This window comes from Pleurodeles waltl, chromosome 8 (assembly GCF_031143425.1).
Source record: "Pleurodeles waltl isolate 20211129_DDA chromosome 8, aPleWal1.hap1.20221129, whole genome shotgun sequence".
Taxonomy (NCBI): domain Eukaryota; kingdom Metazoa; phylum Chordata; class Amphibia; order Caudata; family Salamandridae; genus Pleurodeles; species Pleurodeles waltl.
Window position 1 is genome coordinate 1,300,074,987 of NC_090447.1, and position 23,980 is coordinate 1,300,098,966.

At 42.6% G+C, this 23,980-nt stretch overlaps 1 protein-coding gene across 3 annotated transcripts in view; it reads left to right on the forward strand.

The window, feature by feature from the left end:
• Nucleotides 1-23,980, forward strand: part of SKA3 (spindle and kinetochore associated complex subunit 3) — a 226,723-nt gene that overhangs the window by 183,918 nt on the left and 18,825 nt on the right. The window contains exons 8-9 of one of the 3 annotated variants that reach the window (XM_069202259.1): nt 1,429-1,638; nt 15,520-15,594. In XM_069202259.1, the coding sequence (XP_069058360.1) occupies nt 1,429-1,638; nt 15,520-15,594 (285 nt within the window). Of the gene's footprint in view, nt 1-1,428; nt 1,639-2,198; nt 3,080-15,519; nt 15,595-23,980 lie in introns of those variants that run through there. The other 2 variants (XM_069202260.1, XM_069202261.1) reach the window with 2 other exon arrangements.

Below are 23,980 nucleotides of genomic sequence, written 5' to 3' on the forward strand. Positions count from 1 at the left end.
GTCCCCTTGATCCATCTATCACCGCTGACCCCAAACCAGATATCAGCCTGGTCATGATTGTAATCCTTGGTCCTTTTAGGATAGACAAGTCCTCCTTGGGCCTGTATGCTAAGTCCATTTTGGGCTGTTTTTTTTATTGTAGTATAATGTATTTTCAATTCCCTTCCCTGCGAGTTTCACCTTGTGATATAGGTATCGGCCACCATTTGTTTCATTTCCATGAATCAAAACTTGCCTTTGATGCTGACAAGCACTCGTATTGTAGTACAAGCTACAATTTGAGTACACCTATTGCCTAGAAGCAATCTGGAGATTGTGGTTAACTAGTCTAGCTCCATCACTCCTTTCATCTTTATGGTAGTTATTTGGGCGAGGGAGGATGTTCCACAAGCATCTTTTATTTATAGCATTTGATTAGGATTTCATGTTATAAACCATAGTTACAATTCAGAACATTTGACAAAAACTGCTCGATAGAATCCCTTTTAAAGTGCAAAAGATCATACAGAGGAGTACATGGGGTTAAGGAAGAGAATGTCTCACGACCATGAGAACAAAAACATATGTTGAGGCACAGCACTCAAGTGAGGTCTGTTATCCAAAAAATGTCAGAGGAGCAGTTTAGACTTACTGCAGTTGCAATGTAGATACCAACAACTATAGTAACAAAAAAATTGCAAGCAAACTTAACAAATAAGACTATTACATGACCTCACTAATTTAACCAGTCATTACTTTCAACCTTGTTTACAAAATACCTTCAATTTTCTTACTGCCTATTGCGCATTGTTGACAATGCTTACTATATTGCACATACACAGGATGTAAAATAAGAGTTGTGAATTGCTTCCATTGAAACCGTGGGAGCCATGCAATGCTTTACTCTTTTGGACCTCTGAACTTGTTTGGTAACTTTTGGCACATTTTAATTCCAATTTTTTTAACTGACACATTTCCAGCTTTAAAACGCTGCAGCAAAAGTTTAAAATTATTTTATCTGCCCTGGTTACAGACACGGCTTTGTTTATTGTTGAAATGTATTTAGCGTATCATTTTATTGCAACAGCTACTATCAGAGCATGTGTATAATAACTGTTAATTGAAATGTACGATCCATGTTCCCAATGTATGCCCGTGTTCAGCATTTAAATGAATTTGTATTGGATTTTGTTGCCCTGTGATTTTTGTTGGAGGTTGCCTTGTTTCTTGCTTGTTTTATGAATGTATGAAAGGATCAGAGACTGGCAGCCAGTCTGGAGGGTCATATTTTAATGCATTTTTTTGGTTGTTTTTGGTGGATAAGTAAATTTTGAATTTGTTTTTATGTTATGTGACTCCAGACAGGGCATCAATAGAACTAGAAGGTTGTTATCCTGGATGCTTTTAAAAATATTTACAGCAAGCTTTTGTATGTTTTTTTTTTTTCAGCAGGTTAATAAAGAGGACACAACTGAAGACATACTGAAGACAAATAATTTGTGTCCAGTACAACCAGAAGTACCATCCCAATTGATGTTTGTTTCAGAGTTTTATGAAAAACCAGTTGGATTGTCTGCTCCGCCTGAGGTCATGGATTATGAAGATTTTCTTGTCACTCCAAAGCGCCCAGAGTTGCCTTCTATAACACATGATTACAAGGTTCCAATTTTTCTATTTATTTGACATTCGTTTTAGAGTGTTTTTTTTTCTTGAATATTTTGCAATTGTTGAGGCGCTTTTCAGAATAGGGTACTTTCTCACTTTTCCCCTCATTATAATTTATCTCACTTCTGGTTTAAAGAATTGCTACATACATACATTTGAGCGTGATGGTGAGCAGGGTTGGACAATCAGGCTAGGTCTTTGAATCAGATTTGTAAATAAGTAGAGTGCTCTTATGCTCATTCCATGTTGTTCTACCCTCCCAGCCCTCCTTTTCTGTCCCATTGGTCTTCTTTGTTTTAATTTTTCCACTCTGTCTTTGTTAATCTCTGCTTCCTTATGCAAGGAGAACCAGCTTTAAGGTTAGTAGGACAGAAAAAAATATTTAATGAGGATATGGAAAAGGACAAGGATGCTGTTTTTGAGGCCAAAAGTAGATTGCCAATGGTGAGGTTGAAAAAACATAAGAGACTGGTATTTCTAGTTGTGGTTTGACTGCTAAAGAATCACAGAGCGCTTGTTTGGGGGCACATTGTAATTCACTAATCTTTTCTTAGTCTTAGAGTGAACAGTGGCCTAACAGGGTATGCAGAAGATGTGCTGTCTCTACCTTCTTAAGGACCATAAGCCTGAAGAATGTTGAGCAAAGTTAAACCCAGAACTTGAAAGGTTTAAGAAAAGGAGCATTGGGCATGCTACACCGTGGTACAGGCAAAGGAAACCCTCCATCAAGGAGATGGCATTTTCTGTTGTTGACAACACTTCAGGAGTGGAAGGAATGAAAGCGCCTGGACGATAGTGTTATAAGTAATTAGAAGCTGAGGACTTAACATCAGTGGACCTTGATATGATGGAAATGTTGCCAAAAAAGTTCATTTTGATGCAGAAAAAGTTTATACTTAGAATTAGTCATGAAGATAATGTTGCGGAGCTGATAGGAGTCGGCTGAATATCTAAGAAGTCTTCCGCAATGTCAAAACAATAGACAGTTAAAGGAAGCAAAAAAGAAAACAAACCCACAGAGTTGATATCTAAAGATAAAAGCATGGGCAAACATTCAGACTTTGATTCAACCCTGAAGTAAGAGATCCGTGCAAGGCTAAAGAAAAACACAACCAACAACTTCTAAGAAAAGTGTTCCAATGATAGACATTGAAGCAAAAAAGGTGCCAAGAGTTTAAAGAAAAAACAATGTTTCAAAGTAGAAATGGCTGTATTACTACAGAGTAAGAGAATTTGACCTTTTGTTAAGGAAGTGTAAAATCCCTCCCAAAACTGGCAATAAGAGACCAAAGGAAGAGGCAGAAACAGAAGGGAGGGGATTATATTTCTCCAGATGCACCTGATCCCTTGAGGGGTAACAGAAGTATAAAAAATATAAACATGACATATCTGATGAGAATTCAAGATTATGTCATTGAGCACTGTTTTTTCAAAAAAATTCTAATAATACTATGTTCTTGATATAAATCCTTTAGAAGTTTATTCTCTTCAATAAATCTTCATAGATTCACTAGCTAACACGTTTTTAGTTGTTTGTACAATATGCCATCAACTTCTTCAGGGATAGAATAAGTATAGATATACCATTAATAATATATCTCTACAATCCTCATATCTCTATAAAGATTATCCGAAAATGTGGTTCTCGCACCAGGAATCTGTAAGGGTTATCTTCCAATCGTCTCTATGCGTATACATTGTGTACTACAGAGTAACAAGCATTAGCAAAGCCAATAGGTTTGGTCTATGGGATCTATTGGCAATGATTTTCAGCATGTCAGTGGGAATGAAAAAGCCATTGAGACGGCTGTCTACATCATTATATACATGCACCATTTTCAGAATTATTATTGATATACTACAGAAATGATGTGAAACAACTTGTGATACAGTATGAGCAGACTTATGAAATCTGTTTGAGCGGTAATGAAAGAATGCACCTGGCAGACAACCTTGTTTAATGTAATACCATGGAGAGTAATACGAAAGATCTGTATATGAAGCATGTGTATTGTTAAGAATTAATGTTACTGAATACAGAGTAACACATCTTGTTAAATAACCATAGCCACTACAGTGTAAACGTGCACGAAGCAGACTACACAATAATGTATGGAGAGAAAGAAATTAGACAGATGGACTGAAAGATTTCTTGATCGATAGAGGGAGGGATAGGCAGACATTATGGAAAGGCTAGGAAAAGTGTCCTGTCTAGCAATGTGCCCTTGTTTTCTGGGCAGACGTATGGAGTCAAAAAGGAAGGGGCATGATGCAGTTTTCCTTTGTCAACATTATCATGTTGTTTTTCTTGCCAATTTAGTTCAGGGAGCTGTATCTAGCCGGATCAGCCAGTGGTTATGTTTTATTTACCATTTGTTTGCTGCCAGTCAGTGACACCTCTTCCTAATCCCAGATGCAATCTTTAGGAAGACCTCTGCGGTGATGAACATCTGCAGGGGCTACATGACACGTCCTGGCTGCTTTCATAATGTTATTCCTCCACAGAGGGAATTGGAATGCAGCAGAGGGCACAGCTAGTTAAAGGGAATTGGCATAGTTAAAGGGGATTGCATCAACGCTGCGTTTCTTAAAATACAAAAACATATGCTGTCAATCTGTAGGTAAAGAAACACCACCACCTATCTGATGTCCAAAAGGCATTATGGTTAGGAAAAATCTCACTGCCACTCAGCAATCACAACCCGAGGCAGCAGTTGGAGTTTATCCTGATGTGTAGCTCTCATCTCTTGAGATCGGAAGATGCTTTTAGATAGAGGCTTCGTTCCTGTCGTACCTCCCTGAGGGCTGTATGAGTACAAAAATATTTTTCAAAAGATGTGAATATAGGCCTTTCATGTGAGCCTTTGTGGATGGATTGAGTCTCTGAACAACACTGATCCGCGCCGTCCTGCGGCTCCAAAACTGCCACTCCACTTAAATGCATTATCCTTATTTCAAAGAATAAGTGATTGCCTGCCACGCCCTTGAGATGATCGGTACATTAGATTAAAAAGAAAAAGGTCTGACAACATTTCAATGAGAAAGCGGGTCGGGAATATATGAAGCAACATGGATACTGGAGACAGTCATGGACCAGAGCACCTATATAGAGAGTGATGGGGTGTTTTGCTTTCCTTATCTTATGACCGAGCTGACAAAACTTCTCTAGAATGCACTTCTTAGTCTAAAGAAGACATTTATTATTATTACTTCACCACGAGGTTCCTGAGAGACGAGATTAGTAGGTTGGAAGCACACGTTTAAAAGTAGTCACAGCAATGAAAGCAAAATATATCAAAGTACTTCTCAATTGCAATGTACACAGCAAATACATGTGATTATATTATAGCATAACTTCAAAGCAAAGAATAAAAGTCAAAATTCATCACCGTAGGGCCTATCACTGCTCGTCATCTTTCTCATGCCTGCAAGTTGATGACTCCTGTTCAACTGCGAGAAAGAGATTTTCCACCCAAACGGGTGGACAGGCAGCTGATGTCCGCTCCTGACTGAAGCCTTGGAAAATTCCCCCTTGCTGCTGCACAGGGACACCGTAAAAAGCCTGCTAACAGGCCCTTTCCTCCAATCACAACCGGAAAAGATCAAGCTGGAGAGTGGCCAAGTCTCCAAGCTCGCTCATTCCCAGGTTGGATAGAGAGGTAAACACAAAATATACACTCTCTTATCACGCTAGGGTTCGGTGTGAATTCAAAATACGAAAAACACAGCTTGGTCTATCATGTGGAAAAACACAGCTCATCTGCAATGTCTCAACTGCAAATTCAAACTGCACGTTAAAGCCAATAGGCAGCTAAACTGAATACAAAATGTAATGTCTAATGCTACGTAAAAGCCAATAGGCAGCTAACCTAAATACCAAATGTAATGTCTAATGCCACGTTAAAGCCAAGAGGCAGCTAAACTGAATACAGAATGTAATGCGCTACTGATGAACATTGAACAACTAATATGCGCAGTGGTGAAACACAAAGTCATTGGTCAAACACAATTAATGGCATAACATGGGGGTAAAGTAAACATGGGTGAGGGAGCTCAACACAGGCACTGTTAGAGGGAAAAGCAGCACCACAAAGACAGCACAAAAACACACAACAAGACAATAAAATTCAACACTGAAGTGCTTTAGAGTGCTATAGAGCACATGGGGAGAGAGGCTACTGAGGGAGACTGCTGGAAAACATATGGAGTACGTAGTGTGCTGTCAATCCAGTTGAGGTCTTCTACAGGGGGTGGTACGACAGTGCTCCTAAATTCTGATTTTTATTTTTCCTGTGTGTTATTTCTACGTATTGTAGTTTACAAGGGCCTCAGTCAGGTATATTACATCATCAGAATTGCAATCCATATGTGTATATTGTTCCTAGGTAGTTGGTAGACCTAGAGCCAAATAATTTGTATGACTAGCAAGTGGACACACAGCACATTGGCCACAAGGATAATGGCCAGTGTCTGAAGGCAGATTCCAGAGGGTGTTTTGATTGGAGGAGTTTTTCTTGTGGGTCTAGTGTGGACACAAGAAAGAAGAAGTGTTATGGACAGAGCAGCACGCAGAGGAGTAGAAGACAGGAAGGAAGAAATAGTTCCCCAATCACATCGGCACCAGAGGGCGGATATGGATTAATTTAAATCAATCTGTGCTTGGCCCCTGCTCCACAGAAATCGTAGTAATTGACATTTCGCCTGCAGTGGCCAAATGAGGAGGCTGCAAATAAGAATGGCGTGAAGCCTAGCAAATAATAAGCATGGGTGGGCCCCAAGCCCTTTACTGTATACAAGTGTCTCGCAAGCGAGACACATTCAGGCTTAACCCAAAAAAAACATCAACAAGTTTCAAATAGTCCATGTATTCTTATGCATGAAAAAGGTTGCACCAAATTGTGACACAGGGCCTGTTTTACTCCCATGTCCAATATTGGGTAATACATTAAATTAGTGATAAGAGAATCCCCTGTGCATATTGACATATATGTCAGTAGTTCACATGCCAGAAAAGGTGCTCATCATAAATTGGTATTAGATTAATATTTCAATAGTTGATTAATATTAGATCTGCTCCAAGTTATCTAAAATTAATTATAGTATTGCATATTAGTCATTACAGTGTCTACAGATAAGAGTCAATCTAATAATTCACCAGACTTACCCTAAGTAATTACTGTGTACTTTCAAGTTATGCTGTTGCTGTCATGGGGTAAGGAGTGCCCCAATGTCTACAGCACAAAAGTTACAGACATCTCCCTGATCGGTAAAATCAAGTATGTTTCAGTGTTCAATTTTCTAATCAAATGCACCTTCTACAAAAATACCACTTGACTTAATCGAATACACAGAAACCATGGCATAGTAAATTAAATCCTGTTTCCTTAAGTTCTGGTGTACAGAGAGATGAGTGTATATATAATTATCTCACTAAAATGGAATAATTATATATACTTATAACTCTGTACTACAGAACTTTGGGAAACAGGCTAATTGGTAGGCTTCTTTGCGAATACTGATACCACCCGTCCATGCCTATGAAAAATATATCAAATAAATTCATCCCTGGACCTATAATGTTGAAGCATTGCTATCCACACCATTAGTCCTTAACACACCTCAGTATTTCAAACATGTTAAGGTATATACATATTTACAATGATTATATCAACTGAGCAAATCTATGATTTATGCTTTATAGGGAAACGGATAACTTACAATAAGTGAGTACTAAATTTAATACGCCATGGTTACTCTACCAACTTAGAGAATACACCTTCTGATGTATATTAGGAAAAATATAGAAGTACAAAAAAGACCAGTTATTCAATTCTTGTTATTGCATATTTCACTCAGTGATTTTACAAATTTAAAAACTATTTTCTTCTCCTTTACTTACAGCAATCTTACCAGTAGTCTTAGTCGAGCCATCTTCTATGTCAAGAGGTCGTGCAATTTTATTCTCTCACTACTAGTTATTGCATTTTTTGTATTTATATTGAGAGCCCACCTCTCCTGATCTTCTGTGTTTGTTTCTCAGGATTTGGTCTTGGCTTGGTGTCACTTGTTGCTTGTGTCTGTACGTTTTTGCTTCATACCGCCACAAGCTCATGCACAGTAGTCGGGCAAGGACAGCAAAAGAAAGAGAGGGGGTTAATTTATTTGATTTAAATAAAAAAGCTGTAGTTTAATGGTAATTAGGGCTCTGGTCATTCTTCCCAAACCAAAACCCCTGAAGCAGAATCCACAGATGGTCCTACTCCTGGGAAGGGAAGAGAGAACTTAAATATGTAGGAAGGAGGATACAATCTCCTTATTTAAACCAAATATCACAATCTGGTATCACCTGCCTTATTGTGCTGATGTAGCTCATAAAAGACACCCTGCCAGTAGTGAAATCACCTAAAAATCAGGATGGCTCAGCCCTATTTTGGGGAGCCTTTAAATTATTTTCTTAGCCAGGGTACCTAAGAAGATATAAAATACCTTAAACCAACCTCGATGTGCCTTTATTAATGATAAAAATAACTCGCAGAGAATTAGGATGTTATGGTCCTATTACCCTTAACTACAATTCAACAGGTTTTAGCCCTTCATCTATGGCTACTGGGGCCCAGGCTTTCTTCAGGGCAAAGGAAGCACACTGCCCTGGTTCAAAACATATACCACTTTCATGCATACAAGCTGAGATGTTACTCTACTCAAAATTACTGTAATAGGTCTTGATTCCTATGGTTAGGAAACACAAATAAAATCCAACTACTGTCAGAGAAATGGCATATTTGGAGAAGCACTCTTATTTCTCCCAGGGTGACGATCCGAACATGAACTTATGTTGAGTCAGATGCTTGAAAACATGCACTCATACAAGCATATGCAGTATTCACACGTCTTACACCTAACACACCATATGTGCCGCACTGTGTGTGTATTTATGCCACATATACAGTTTTTATCTGCCTACCATGCTTGGTAAAAAATAGTGCTTCATTGCCAGGATTTACACGATTCAATTCATTCATTGGGACTTACCCTTCTGAGGAATCTTAAATAGCCACATGGGAATAGGGGGGAGCACGCCCCTGTAGTGACACATCTGAAAGATTGTACCTTTGTCCATATAAAGTAGAAGGCAAAGCTGTTCATCATTGTAGGGTAAAAAAGGTGAATAGGAACAAGATAATAATTAAGAAAACAATCTTATTAATCTGATGCCAAAATGCCCAGAAGAAGCGTAAAATACTGCACATGCTTTGTCAAGGGTGACTTGCTGTTTCTTAAGCTACTTGGACCTCCCGCTCTCCACCTGGCTCACCATACATGTGGTAGCAGGACCTTCTATAGTTCTGTCTTCCCAGCGACTTCGGTATTCCTCCCGCAGAGCGTACACTGTAGCGTAATTTTGTCCCTAAAGTGGAAGGAAGCATAGGAGATGTGGTGCCAGTTCCTTTTAAATGGAAAGGTGTAATGTCCAGATTAACCTTACACATACAACTGAAGCTTCAAGTTTTAAGTAGTTCAATGGTGTGCAGGTTACTACAATAAAACAAGTTAAGGCAATATGTTCATACAAACTACGTTTTGGGAACAATGACAGGCAGGGACTGATTTTTATATAGCATGTGAAAGAAGCCTACTGTAATCTTCTGGTGGCTAATACATGTAATCCTGTTGTTGTACCGGATGTGATTAATTTGAACCATAAACGGATGTGATTAATTTGAACCATAAACTAGAGGGACCAAATAGTGAATGTAAAAAGGAGGGGGTTAACTAAATCTATTATTGGACTTCATTTTCAAACATAGGATACAATAAAAGGGGTAAAAAAATGACTATTCTATGATGGAATAAAACGTGTGCGAACCATGCCTTCTTGAATAAATCCTGTCTCAGCTGGTGTAATTAATTTTTTCTTTTGTAAATAGATTAAGTACTGAGACTCTCATGTATATTATGAGACGGTTAACGTCAGTCCGCCCAAATGAGAGTTAGAATAAAAAACAACCGCAATGTCTTGTAGCTGCAGGGAGCTTAACTGGTTCCAAGAATCATCTCATTTAGGCCTTTATGACAGGTCTTTAATCTGGACACCCTACGTTGTTCTTTGTCTAGGAGAGTTTTCACCATATTATCACTATGTGACACTTTTTCTATGGTGGTCCAGTATATCTTTCTGTCCATATGTCCTTTTTCTACGTAGTGTGCTGTCAATCCAGTTGAGGTCTTCTACAGGGGGTGGTACGACAGTGCTCCTAAATTCTGATTTTTATTTTTCCTGTGTGTTATTTCTACGTATTGTAGTTTACAAGGGCCTCAGTCAGGTATATTACATCATCAGAATTGCAATCCATATGTGTATATTGTTCCTAGGTAGTTGGTAGACCTAGAGCCAAATAATTTGTATGACTAGCAAGTGGACACACAGCACATTGGCCACAAGGATAATGGCCAGTGTCTGAAGGCAGATTCCAGAGGGTGTTTTGATTGGAGGAGTTTTTCTTGTGGGTCTAGTGTGGACCAAAATATCTCTGATACTCTTATTCTTCTTAAACAAAAAGAGTATTTTTTTTCCATAGGACAGATTTCAGAATACTCCAATGTATGTTTATAATCTTTTTGATTTGATTAGAAGAACTGTGCTCTGACACAAATCAGGCTGTTGGTCTCCTTTTTGTTACTGACTTCCCTCAAATTATTCAGATACTCATATTCTAATAGCTCAGATCTAAGGTTATCAGCTTCCTTCTTAGTCGTTAACCTCTGAAGAATTTATAGTAATCAGTAAGAATTGACCCACTAGTAGATTCTCCCTTAGGGCCCAAGGGTGTGTGTGCTTTGAAAGTGCAAGAGACTGTACATGTCAGTTGGTTTTGCATAACATCTTTTGGCAAACTTGTCGTCTTTTGAGTAGATAATTAGATCCAGTAAGGATACTTCCTGTTTTGTCATAAGACATTCTAAAGTTTAGAAAAATATTATTCAGCCATCATAGAAATCCGATGGCTTTCATCTCATCGCTGTGCCAGATCACAATGACGTTGTCAATATACTTGTTTGTCTGGTTCATTCTAAAAGAAAGTGTTTACTCTTGTGTTACGGAAAACTTCTTTTAATGTACATCTAAATTTAAATTAGTCCAATTACTTTGTAGTGACAAAGCTAAGTCCCTTATTTCGCACTTTGTTCTCATCTTCAGAAAGACTTTTGTTTTGTCGGTTTAACCACCAGATTAATTGGCCAATTGGCCCGTTGGGATTCTTTCGTCATGCTCCTTGTTTGTACTCTGCCTTGTCCTGGAACTTCCCCCTGTACCCATTTGTTTCCTCTTGTGCCTCGTTTGCCTCTTCAACCACCTTTTCCTGATAAAGGACGATTATGAAATAGGTCATAAGAGGTGGTGGTCCTGGTGGTGATGGAGTCCCTGCCAGTAATGCAGGTGTTGTGGCACTGCAGTCTGAACGAACTGATTCTGGTAGCTTTCCTCTCTGCGGTTATTCCTTCCACCTCTTTTACTGCTATCGGAATTTTCACTAGACCAGTTTTCCGACTCTGATCCTGAGGATCAAAAGTCCAAAGCCTTTGGACTTTTTTTGATTCCGTATTATGTTGTTTATGATTCTCCCTTATATACGCATAGACCTTCTCATCTGAGAATTTTTTAATGTCTTTCTGACATTTGCTGACTTTGCTTTGCATCAGTAATTCTTTATAGTCTCCACTTTCTTTGTTAGCTTTATCTATTTTTTGGATTGATGCTTATCTTCACTTGTCTATTAAAAACATTCTTCACTGGTTTTGATCTTTACCAGCATGGCATCTGATAGGCGTTTTGCTGTGTTGATGATTAAAATTAACCAATCATGCAAGCAGCACCATGAAATCGGACCAATCTCTTTTAAACTGTTTATTATGCAAAAAAATCCTAGGTTCTTTACTCATGAGGAGTCCTGTAGGAGCAGCATTAGCCCTTAGATATTCCATCATTATTGCCGCGATGTAAGAGAATTTTAACTGGATTCCATTTGAGCTCTGCTAATTCCTTCCAATTCTTCATTTGACTCAGGTCACTGGGGAGACAGAAATATCGTGTCCCGCTCCCACATTTATTACGAGCCGAGTGGGGAGCGGAACTTCCAAGCAGGTTAAGAAATAACATGTCACCCTTAACCAAGTAAGTGTGGTATTTTCTGCTTCTTCAGGACATTTTGGCACCGGATTAAGGCAATCGATATCCTAATTATTATCTTATTCCTTTTCACTTCTTTCCCCTAAAATATGGGTTCTCTGATGCATTGCTTTGCCCTCTAACATGGATGACACTACAATCCTACCAGTGTGTGACTACAGGGGCATGCTCCCCCTCCTGCCATGTGGCTATTTAAAATTCCTCAGCAGGGTAAGCCTCAATATATGAATAGTACCACACAAATCCAGTAAATTCAACACTATTTATTACCAAGCATGGTATGCAGTTGGAAATTGTATATGTGGAATAAATCCACAGAGTGTGTCACATATGGTATGATATGATTAAGATTTACGTGAATTAAGCATCCTTGCATGACTGCATGTTTTCAAGCATCTGACACAACATGAGTTCATCAGCTTGAGTGAAAAAGATCACAAAAAAGAGTGCTTCTCTAAAGGTGCCATTTTGCTGACAATAGTTAGATTTTATTTGTGTTTCTTCACCAAAGGACTCGACCTATTACAGCTATTTTGAGGTGAGTAATATCTCACCTTTCATGCATGAGAATGATGTATGTTTTGAACCAAGGCAGTGTTTGTTTTGCCCTTATGAAAGCCTGGGACTCCAGTGGCCATAGATGAAGGGCTGGAACATGTTGACTAGTGGTGATGGGAAATAGTACCATAATATCTCCTGTTTGGAATTTCTCTCTAATCATACCCAAACATCTATTAATACAGGGACACAGAAGATGGTTCGATGTACTTTAATTCTTCTGAATCTACATTGTCTTTCTGTCCCCACCAGTGTGCAACTCTGTCAAGGCTTACAACACTGGAATGCCTGTGTAGTTCCCACACACTCTAGAATTCTTATTAAATGCATTAATTCTTTCAAGACAGTATACAGCAGCAACTTTCTCATTGTTCCTTCCTAGAGTTTTGACGAGGTTCGCAATTCAGTCAGGTTTTGACCTTATCCTTTAATATGCCACCAAAAATTCTCTCTAGTCTTTTGGGGTCCTCATAGCTGGTTTCCCATTAGGTATAATCTAAACAATGAATACAATTAACGTGTTTCTTCAATTGGGAACTGAAAGGCATGACACCATCCAGGTGAAATACATGTTGTGAAACTCTTGCTGCTTGTGGATTACTAGGCAAATTTGTGATGTCTAGATATATTAAGATTCATATTAAACGAGTTTGTGTGGAATTGAAAGTCAGTTGCTTCATCATCAAATAATTAGAATGCAGCTTACTTATTTTTATGCAGCTCGTTTTCAGCATTTATTAGTAAAATGTGATGAAGACATTCTAAGGCATCAAGCTTTAAAAAGAGACAAATAACAGGCTTGGACATGAAGGATTCAAAAGAGAGACTAGGCCCCTTTTCATATCTTTATGGAGGTCACATTTAATGCAGATGCTCGGTTTCTCCAACCTTGTCTTGACAGCCAGTTTTCTTGACCTTCGTCACCTGTGTATTCTGACCATCAGTGCTCGCTAACATATGTTGATTATCAGCTGTCAGAAGTTGGTTGTGTGAAGATGGTGCACATGACCACATCTGTGTTGCATCCCTGACTCTGTGCCATCTAAAAATAACTTTGCATGAGCCAAGTTTGTATTCGGAGCAGATGGAATAAGAAACACCAACCCTCTTTAACTAAACTGTGACAAGACTGAGGTAATGGTATTGGGCAAGAATCCCCAGTTCTGGAGACCCCAACACTGGCCTACTACTTTGGGAACTCTCCCAGACCATACCCAGAATAGGGGAAAAAAACCTAGGCTTCTGGGTAGACTCTACCCTGTCAATGAAGCCACAGGTGACCAATACAGCCTCAATTTGCTTCGGCATCATGAAATGGTTAAAAAATATCTTGTGAATTCTTCCTTATTCCAAAGGGCAGTCATTCAGGCCATAATTCTACCAAGGTTGCATTATGGCAACATCCTTTATCTGGGGCTGACAAGATGGTGATAAGATGTCCTCAAGTGGTCCAGAACTCTGCCTCTAGCCTTTTGTTTTGACTACCTAAATATGCCTCGGTGTCTTGCTTACTTCGTAACCTGCACTGGCTCACAGTGGACAAGCAAATCCAGTTTAAGGCACTTTGCTTTAGGCATAAAATGAATTCTCTGTCTGGACCACAGTATCTGCAAAAGTTGGTGGTTCCCTACCACCCTTCCCACGCATTGCGCTTGAGCAATCGGTCCCTCTATACAGACCCCAGAATCAAATGGAATCGGATGGGCGGCCGCTCCTTTTCTTTCATAGGCTCTAAGCTATAGAGCACTCTCACCAAGCCCCTGAAAAGTTGCACTTCTCTAACCACCTTCCGCAAGGACTGGAAAACGTGGCTATTTTCAGCTGCAAGTGTCTGGGTTGCCCTTCCTACTACCAAAGCACTGGGAAACCCTCCGGGGATGCTACGAGCTATATACACATTTTAATAATATCATAAGGAGGAGGTGAACTCATCAATGCACTGAAAAAAACTGTGCATGTAGTACCCTATGCTTATATACCTGTGGAAGCTGCCGTTCTTAAACCCTCCTGTGCTCCCTTATTGTGATGTCCAGCTATGAGAAACTGAAAAGAGCCTTCGATAAATACTATGGCCCTCATTCTGACCTTGGCGGTCTTTTCGCGAGACCGCCGAGTTACCGCCGCGGTGAAGACCGCCGACCGCGGCGGTATGCCGCTGTGCGCATTCTGACCGCTGGGAGCGTTCCGCCGGAAAACCGCCAGCAGCCACACTGGCGGTCGGCGGGAAAGTGGAGACTGGTCAACCTCCACCGCCACGCCAGCAGAACACCGCCCACAGAATTACGACCCACATTTCTGTGTGGCGGTCTTCTGTTGGCGGTCTTCTGTTGGCGGTCACCTCCCCATGGCTCCTGTCACCTCCCGGAGGACCAACGCACAAGGTAAGTTGATCGTCCGTGAGGGGAGGGGGTGGGGGGGTGTTGTGTGATGTGTGCGTGCATGGGGGTGTGCGTGTGAGTGTGTAGAGGGGGTGTGTGAGTGCGTGCATGCGGGCGGGGAGTGCTGCTGTGCCTATGGGCAATGTGTGTAGTTCGGCGGGTGCGCATGTCGGCATGTATGTGTGCGGGTATGTGTCCCCGTTGTGTATGTGTGTGTGTAGGGGGTGTGTATATGTGCATGTTGGGGGTGTGTGCATGTCGGGGTGCGTGTATGTGCATGTCGGGGTGGGGAGGGGGTTCGTACCACCTCTGGGGGGTGGCAGGGGGGTGGAGGGTGTGGGGGGAGGACTCGGGGGGGCAGTGGGGGGTGGGGGAGACCCCTATCAGTGCCAGGGAAGGAATTCCCTGGCCCCGATAGTGCCTACCGCCATGGTTCGCATGGCGGTTCCCGAACGCCAGAAACCGCGGCGGTAAGCAGGGTCATGATACCGTGGCTGTCGGAGTGGGGAAGTGGCGGTCGGTCGCGGCGGTGACCGCCGCGGTCAGAATGCCATTTTTAATACCGCCGGTCTGTTCGCGGTCCGACCGCCGCCTCTCCGCCGACCGCCAAGGTCAGAATGAGGGCCTATATGTTTCTAGCAGTAGAATGTCTTGGGCTATAAAATGTAAGAAAATAAATGGAAACTTCCGATCTCTGATTATGTTTTTCTTTTTCTCCCCACCACCCTACTATGAAATGTGTCTTCTAAGATGTTGGATGATAATTTGTTTGGAATTCCTCAGCATCCAAAGCTGATTGCAAGTACAACTGAAGAAAATGTTAAGGTTTCTACTTTTCTTTAATTAATATGTTCCATAATTATAGCATGCCCTTTTTGACGGAACTGGGAGGGAAGAATTGAAACAATCAAGTTGTTGTGAAAATATTGTGTGCTATGTGCAACACTTTGCTATGCGTTGATCTAGCTGGGGCTTGTAGTTAATGTTCCTTGTGCAGAACAAAGATGCCAAATGTATCCTAAAAGCATGATGCTACAGACAACGGATTGCCTAATGCTTCAGTGTGGTGTAATGTGTGTACTGGTAAGTCTAGTCCTCCTTACTCCAAACTCATGAGATGCTCTTGCTGCAGAGCTAAGAGTTAAACATTTGAATAGAACAGCAGCACATGCTTTTCCATAGGTTCTACTATTTTTTTGTTCCTACTGACTCCAAAAATCTCATTCATTCTGTTATGTTGTGTTTTAGTGTGTTTTTGTTCCCCCATTGTGCAGAAGGGCACCTTCGTGTCGTATCATGCTGGCCTCTTGGCCTAAGACAACTGGATCGAAAATAGATTGTGCCACGGTAAATTTTCAAAAGCTCATTTGAATTTCATGTTCCTTCAGTGGCTGAGCACTGAGCCCTCATGAATAGCATGTATTGTTTATTTTTATTTTGGTCATTTCCTTTCTTTAGCAGTCTGTGAAAGGCAGAGATGATAGAAACATATATATTGCTCACCCACCATCCTTTATAGAGTTTCGACCACCAAATCTCCCTCAGTGTGTATGTTTACTAAAGGGCTTGATAATATTTCTGGATGTAGGCCTTCAGGTGTCATTCCAACCTTACAAAGAGTTTCTGTCAACAGGCAGATAACACTGAAAATGCAGCAAGTTTTTGGTTATGCCCTACAGTCAGTGGTGCGTACTTTAAGCATAAGTGGGCCATCTCCTTATCCAACCCATGCATCATTCAGGAGCAAGTGAGAAAATTCTAGCCTTTTCAGAGTAGATCTATTCACCGGTAGTGTGTAGCCCGCTCACCAAAGCCCTTAAGCAGGTTAGCTGATCCAGTATTTCTGGGTCCTGTGAGACTGCTAATGTGAAAAGGTTGTTACTCCTGAGAAGCTAACTATACCTGTCCAACCATGGAGCAACACTTGGGCTAGAGTCTGTCTGCTAGGGGCCAAGCAACCTAAATAGTCACAGCACACCCATTCTGTAAATGCTAGCCACCATTACATGCCTCAGGAAGAAATGAACTAAAGGTATACAAAAAAGTGATCAATGGAATGCTTGAATTAACCTCAGCCCCTGGCAATTACTCAGGATTGCATCCCAATCCATCATTATTTTGCACACCGTGTCACCTTAGTTTGGACCCAGTTATATACAAATCAGTCTTGACCCTGCTCCAATTAGAACAGTCCAGCCCGAACTTCCAAGTGCCACTTCAGGAAGAAATGAGTCACAGACCGTAATATGGAAGATAGAAACTCAGAAAATAGACACAGAAGAATGCCTGAGGCCGGTATTTAATCACTTGGGTGAAACTCTTGCTGCAAATGCATCTGTTATGTTATCAGCAGTCATGCACACAGAAAAGGGAAGTCTCAGCTGTGCACTAAAACATTTATTTAGATATTGCAACACACTGACCAGCCTACCAACTGGCTCCTCCCACAAGAGAGGTGTTGATAGCCTAGAAAGTTCCTGAATGATGTGGCTTTGGGGTGGGGGGAGTTGGGGATCCCCCAGTCTTTTATAATCTATTCCTAATGTTGCTAAAAAGGGTTAATTGTGGTAGATATGAATTCTTATTAGAAATGCCAGAGAGAGAGAGAGAGAGACTGTGGGTGATAGTGAGGAAATCTATGGAGGAGGTTGGTGGGTGTGCAAAAAAAAAAAAAAAATTATACTAGGCGCCACCAGCACTAACAGTGGACCCTGCTATTCTTTCCATGCATTAAATGGCTCACAGATAACCATTCCATCCACTACTTTTAGCATTTTTGAGCCCTTTTTGAGCTAGGTTTACAATCCAAGAAAGAATAGTGCAAACACCCCACAACTCTCTGGACTTACTAAACTTTAGAGTGAAACCACACACTCTGTAGAGAGATTAATGCAGCTGGAACTGCCAGTTAAAGAGGCGCTTACAGAGCAGATTTACAGCTGGATTGTCTTTGCCATGCTCTGCCCGAGGACAGCCACCCCTCACCACTAGAAGCCGTTTCTTCCACTAATTGAGACTGCTTAATACAGATGATAAACAGTCTGCTCATGTTAAGAGCTTACCTCAACTTCTCTGTGTATCTGCTTTGCTAGCAACACTTTGTCAAGTTATGCAAACATGTGAAAGCCAATGCTGAACTCATTATGTCAGACAAACCCAAGAAAGGCCCAGCCTGTGAGAGTCAACTTTAGCTTTTAGAGGCCTCAGGATGGCTGGCCCACACATATGACCTGAGTAAGTTATTTATCTCAGGGCAAACTTCCACTTCTAAAGAATCTTCCTGCAGAGTCGTTATCTAGAAATAATCTATAGGCGGCAAACTGGGTAAAAAATGTTGTCCCACCAACCCCATCCTCCACCCTGCCATCTTTGCTTGGCTGGCCTTCCACCATGCGTTAAAGTTTTTTGACATTTTTAAGTTTTGGTGTCTCATCCCAACTCCCCAGACTTTGAGCCTTGTCCAAAATGCAAGAAACTTCAGACCCACATTCTTCAGCTATGTGATATCTGGGACCAGATCTTGACTTGATCTTTGTTGTCTTTTTGCCCTCATGCATTAAAAGTTTGAAGAAAGGCAAGGTAGAGCTAGTCCTGGAGCTTTTTGAGCATTAAATTTGAAAATGTTTATCTGGTGGGTGTCTTATTCATTCTCAGAGGTATGTTATCTGTATTTTTATAGAATGCTTATTACCCACAGGGGTATCCAGGTGCTTGTGGTAGGTGTGTAAGGGCCACCCAGGAGTGCTTGCTTGAAGAGCCAGGTCCTCAGAGTCTTGCAGAATTCAAGAGGGAGGTGGAGGCTCTAATGTGCTGATATCCTCCTAAAGAAGAATTTCATAAGGAAAATGTGCAGTTTGCAGCACCTTCAACTCACAAAGCATAAGCACTCTTCTTTCACCCCTTTGTATTGTGAAGCACTGTATTTTTCAGAGTTGTACCTAAAAGGATTGCACCTGGTAACAATGATGCTTATTTATTTGCTGCTGAGCTTTCAAATGTCGTTCTATTTTCACATCGTCAACATACCACAAATGGCATATATCCAGTACCATCTGGCTTCCGTTCCCAAGAAAACATGTTTTCAGTGGTCCACAAGGCAGTTGAAGCTTTAGATAGTTCTTTATCTAACAGCGATTAAGTTTAGTCTCTTCAGCGTTACTTTCCTAGAGCATACACGTTTCAGAACCCCTTATGCCCTTTAATCAGACAAGCAGCAGCCTTGAAGAAATCTCAGTTGATGCCACCTATTGAAGGAAATTACCCCAATTGTCTCTTTGCTGATTCTTCACCAGACTCATCCTCAACATTGTTGCTGTGACTGAAGCCAAATGCATTTCTCTTGTTCTGTTCTATCAGTAAACATGAAAAAAATGATGCTATGGGTTGCAACTTTCTGTGATTGAGAGCAGGGACCTTTGCCCTTTAGTTCTTTGTTCTTCATGGTGTGGAGTTACCCAACCAAACAGTGAATCATTTCCAGCACAAGTGTGTGTAGTGCTCTTACAACTCTTCAAATATGGTCTAGATGACTCCAGTTGGGCAATGCTCAGACACTAGCTGCTTTCCTAGCATTCATAAGGGAATGTTTTAATTCTAATAAGGACATGGAGGCGAAGATTATGCCATTCTTTCTTTGTTTTATTAAACAGCAGCCATATTGAGGGTACATAATAAGAAATTTCCTCTAACACCTAGGAAGAAATGTCATACATCATCCAGTCAGTAAGCAGGATATCCTTCATATGGTCCAGTCCTCTCTCACTTGCTCTTTCTTCTTACGACTAGAGCTTGCAATGGAAAACTTAAACTCTGATCCTGCAAGAACCCAACAGATTAAGTTTAAATCACTGGGTATCTTGTAGGTAAACCACAAAGCAATACAGCCAGTAATAATACAAGGCATTGGAAGAGACAGCCTGTCGCCTCTACTACAACCTATCATCAAATCAAGCATTTAAGATAATGTGAGACATAGTACTTATGCCTAAGTGATCACATTCTGTATCTCCGGGTGGGCGCTGATCACAGAGTAGTGGATGGACTAATCCTTGCCTCCGTGTCCTTAATAGAATTGAAACTTTCCGTTATGAATGCTAGAAATGTTTTCATTCTACGTCGGGATCGGAGGCGAGTATTATGCCAGATAAAGCTTATGTCACAATGGAGGGAACAGGCTTGAAGTAGAACCTTTTGAAGGTCAAATCCGAGGACCAGTCCATTGCATTCAGAATGCCCTCCAATCGAGCTCCAAGAGTGAATGCCTTTAGCGCCATAGCCCTTTTGGTAGAATGCGCTCCAAACACTTTGGTGTTGATGCAAGCCTTTTGCATGGCCCTTCGAACCCACCAGGCAATGGTCGAGGAAGAGACCGCCTTATACGGTTTATGAAGGGCAATGAGCAACTGCTGCTCCCCATGAGGGCTGAGCTCCTCAGTTAGGGTCTCATAGGCCTTGATACAGCGAACCACACATAGTGTTGAATATCCCGAAGAGGCTGGGTACGAAATCAGCCTGGGTACAAAATCAGCCTAGAATTACATTATGTGCATCTAGACACGTGGAAGGTGGCCCCATCCGGTGTAAACATCCTTCCTGCAATGTCCAGGGCCTGCACTTCTGAGACCTTTCTGTAGGATACTAGACACAGCAGAGTGGCCAGTTAAGCTGACAACTGCTTCCGAAAAAGGTATTTGTTGCTGGCGTCCCAAAGAACCGAATACCTTGACTCCAGAGGTGATGCCTTTGAGAAGCTTCTGGACCAGCATATGTTCTCTCACCTGAAAGACCCCCACCTAGGCATGCCCAGGGGAAATTGCTGACCGAAAAGGGTTGACTGATCTATAGCCATCCCTTCTGCCACCAATGAGACTAAGAAATTCAAGATATGGACAACATCAGTCCCCATGGGATCCAAGTCCCGTTGCTGACACAAACCTAATAATCGAGACCAATCCTGATCAGTAGCGTTTGATTGTACTGTCCACCCTGGCTCGAGAGAGGAGGTCCGCAGCCTGTTTTGAAAGTCCTGGGACTTGCCATCAAGACCTGTAATCCTCCACGTCATAAGTTGGAGGGCTCTGTTCATCGTCGGGTGTTGGGGATCCCCAGAGGGGTCCCTGAGGAGATCCTGACCTAGGGGTAGACAAATTGAAGAATCCCAAGAAAGTTCCATCAGACCCGGAAACCAGACTTGGGACTTCCACATCAAGGCCACTACCAGCAGATCCACCAACTGCCTGCAAGTCTGCGCAGCGAGTCTCATTATCATGGCAAAGGGAGGAAAGGCATAACCCTTCTCCACCAACCAATCCTGGAGGATGTTGTTGGTCGATACTGCGCAGGGGTCCAGTCTCCAACTTAAGTACCAGGAAAGTTGATGATCCAGACTGGATGCAAAGAGGTCTGTCTTCAAGGGTCCCCATCTGCCTAAGAGGACTTAAAACATGGTCGGGAGCAATTGCCACAGGTCGTGTCCCTGTGGTTTCGTGATCGCCAATCCGCGACCTGGTTGGCCATGCCCAGGTGGTGCTCTGGTGGTCAAGGCAGTACTTCCAGAAACTCTTAGCTGGGTCCAAAAGGACTCTGGACCTCGTGCCCCCCAGATGATTTATATAGCGGAGTGCCGCAACAATGTCCATTTTTAAGAGCATACAACACTAGTCTCATTCCTTGGTCCAGCATTTCACAGCAAACGAGCTCGCCATCAGTTTGAGGCAACTGATGTGCAGGGATTGTTCTGCTGCAGACCTTCCGCCTCAGGTGCTGAACTCACCGCAATGCTTCCCCCAACTAGTGCCACCAGCATCAGACTCTATCACCAGGTCTGGTTGAGAGCCAAAGATTGCGCGCCCGTTCAGGCATCCATGTGTGTAAGCCACAATCGTAGTTAGTCCTTGCCTTCTCTGGGAAGGGAACATGTTGAGAGTACGTGAGGCTGCACCCCAGGGAAGATGTCTTCAATCGTTGTAGGGTCTGGAAGTGAAGGGACCTAGGGAATATGGCCTGAATGGAGGATGACAGGAGTCCAGCTACTCTGGCTGTCTGTCTGAGGGAGTTATGCAGGACAAGGTCCTGCATAACTCATGTCGTATCTTGGCCATCTTCCTGGATGCAAGACTCAGGGTCGTCTCCACCGAGTAGATCACGAAACCCAGGAAGGTAAGGGACAGGAAAGGGGAAAGGGACAACTTCTTGTGATTTATAATGAACCAGAGGGATTGAAGGAGGTTTACAGTCTTCTCTAGGTGTTCCAATAATGTGTGTGGGCACTGATTCATGAAAAGCATGTTGTCCAGGTACACTATCATGCATATCTTGGAGGCCCTTAGATGTTTGACCACAGGCTTGAGGACCTTGGTGAAACACCATGGAGCGGAAAATAGGGTGAAGGGGAGGGAGTTCAATTTAGATGGTTGACCCTACCATTGGAAGTGCAGAAAACTATGATGTGGTGGGAATATTGGAGTCTTCAGATAAGCATCCTTTAGATCCAAATGCACCAGCCAATTGTTGGGCCTTAGGAGATCCCGGAGGAGATGAATACCCTCCATTCTAAATTGACGAAAGACCAGCCATTCATTGAACTCCCAGAGGTTGATTACTGGGCGCTGGCCCGTCTCGCTTTTCCACTACAAATAAGTTGCTGAGGAAACCTGAAGGATGGGGCATGGATGGGAAAGATGGCCTGCTTGGAAGAGAGAACCTGAATAAGGTTGTCTTCCGTCTCTGAAAAGCAGAACAGTCGAGGTGGCAAAGATTGGAAGGGGGACCCATAGAATTCTATAGTGAAACCCTGAATAGTCTCCAGACCCCATTTGTCGGATGTCATAGTTTTCCCAAGTGTTCACGAAATGTGCCACCAGCCCCCCATCCCCTCCCCCCCACCCCCAAACGACTGAGAAATTAGACTCACCATGTGTGTTGGTGGAAGGACCTAATCCGCGGGAACTACCTTGTGATCGTCTGTGACGAGGGTACCCTCTGGTGGGGTAGAAACCCCCGAAGCAGGAGTTATCCTGTCATTGACCCTGCCAGGAGATCTGACCTCTACTGGGGAGTTGGGATCAGGGGAATCCGGGTGAGCACCTCCTGCCACAACCAGCCCTCGAGAAAATCCAGAGTAAAGATGTGCTTTATGGATGACTGTGCTTTGTCCAATAATTTTAACTTTGATATAGATTTCCTGAGCTCCCTGATAAAAGGTTTACCAAAGACCCCGACTTGTGTTACTTGCCCTGCCTCTGATGTCACCAGATCCCCCAACTTTGGGTCTATGTTAATTAATAGTGATCTGCGCCTCTCGGTAAAGATGGCGCAGTTGGTGTTGCCCAGGAAAATAACTGCACACTGGGCCCAGCCAGAAAGTACCTCTTGGGATATGAGCGCCCCCGGGTGCTTTAGCATCCCCCGCCATGTACAGAATTTTTGTCGATGGCCCGTCATGTCCAGTACCTTATCCTGCCATGATCTCCAGGAGAGGTCAGTGCCCTTCTTCAAGTCCCTAAAGTACTTGGCCAGAAAGGTGGCCATTTTGGGGTAAATTTCCAGTGTTACGGCTACTTTGCCATCTAGAGAGGGATGGGGAAGTTCCGCCAGAAGGCGGTTGCATATTTCCTTATCAAGAGGCGTGCGCAGTCTACCTGTCTTGTACGTGGCCACCTAATCAGAAGGGGACCATTCTGAGGAATGAGGGTGCATCAGTTCCTCAGTGTCAAGCATGTCGGGCTCCGGACCTCAGGTCCCTTCTGTTGTAGGGCCGCCCCCAAAGTAGGGGTTAGTCATCAGTCTCCATGACTTGTCATGGTCTGATTCCTCATCGGACCCTGTGGGGGCTCCATCTGAGGCAGGGAGCGGGGAAGGGGACAGATCAGATCCTGGTTGCTGCAGGTCTCCTAATTTATCAGGCACAGGGTGAAGGGGTGGCACGTGGCTGAGGAAGGCCTTCTTAAGCCTGGAAAATGCATCCACGTCCACCCCAGGGGTCTGGGGGCGTTTGTGTGGAATCCCAAGATTGACTGTGGCAACCCTGGTGATAGGGGGGGCCGAGGGCCCAGGTAGGCCTTCCCTCCAGGCAAGACGTTGTAGGCACTTTTGGGCCATAGCTAGAAGCTTCCTCTCCAAGGGTGCCACTGCATCTGAGACCGCCTTGTGAATTTGGGCATCTACCTCCTGGCAGAACCCATCTGCTATTGGGAAGGAGGATAACTCATCT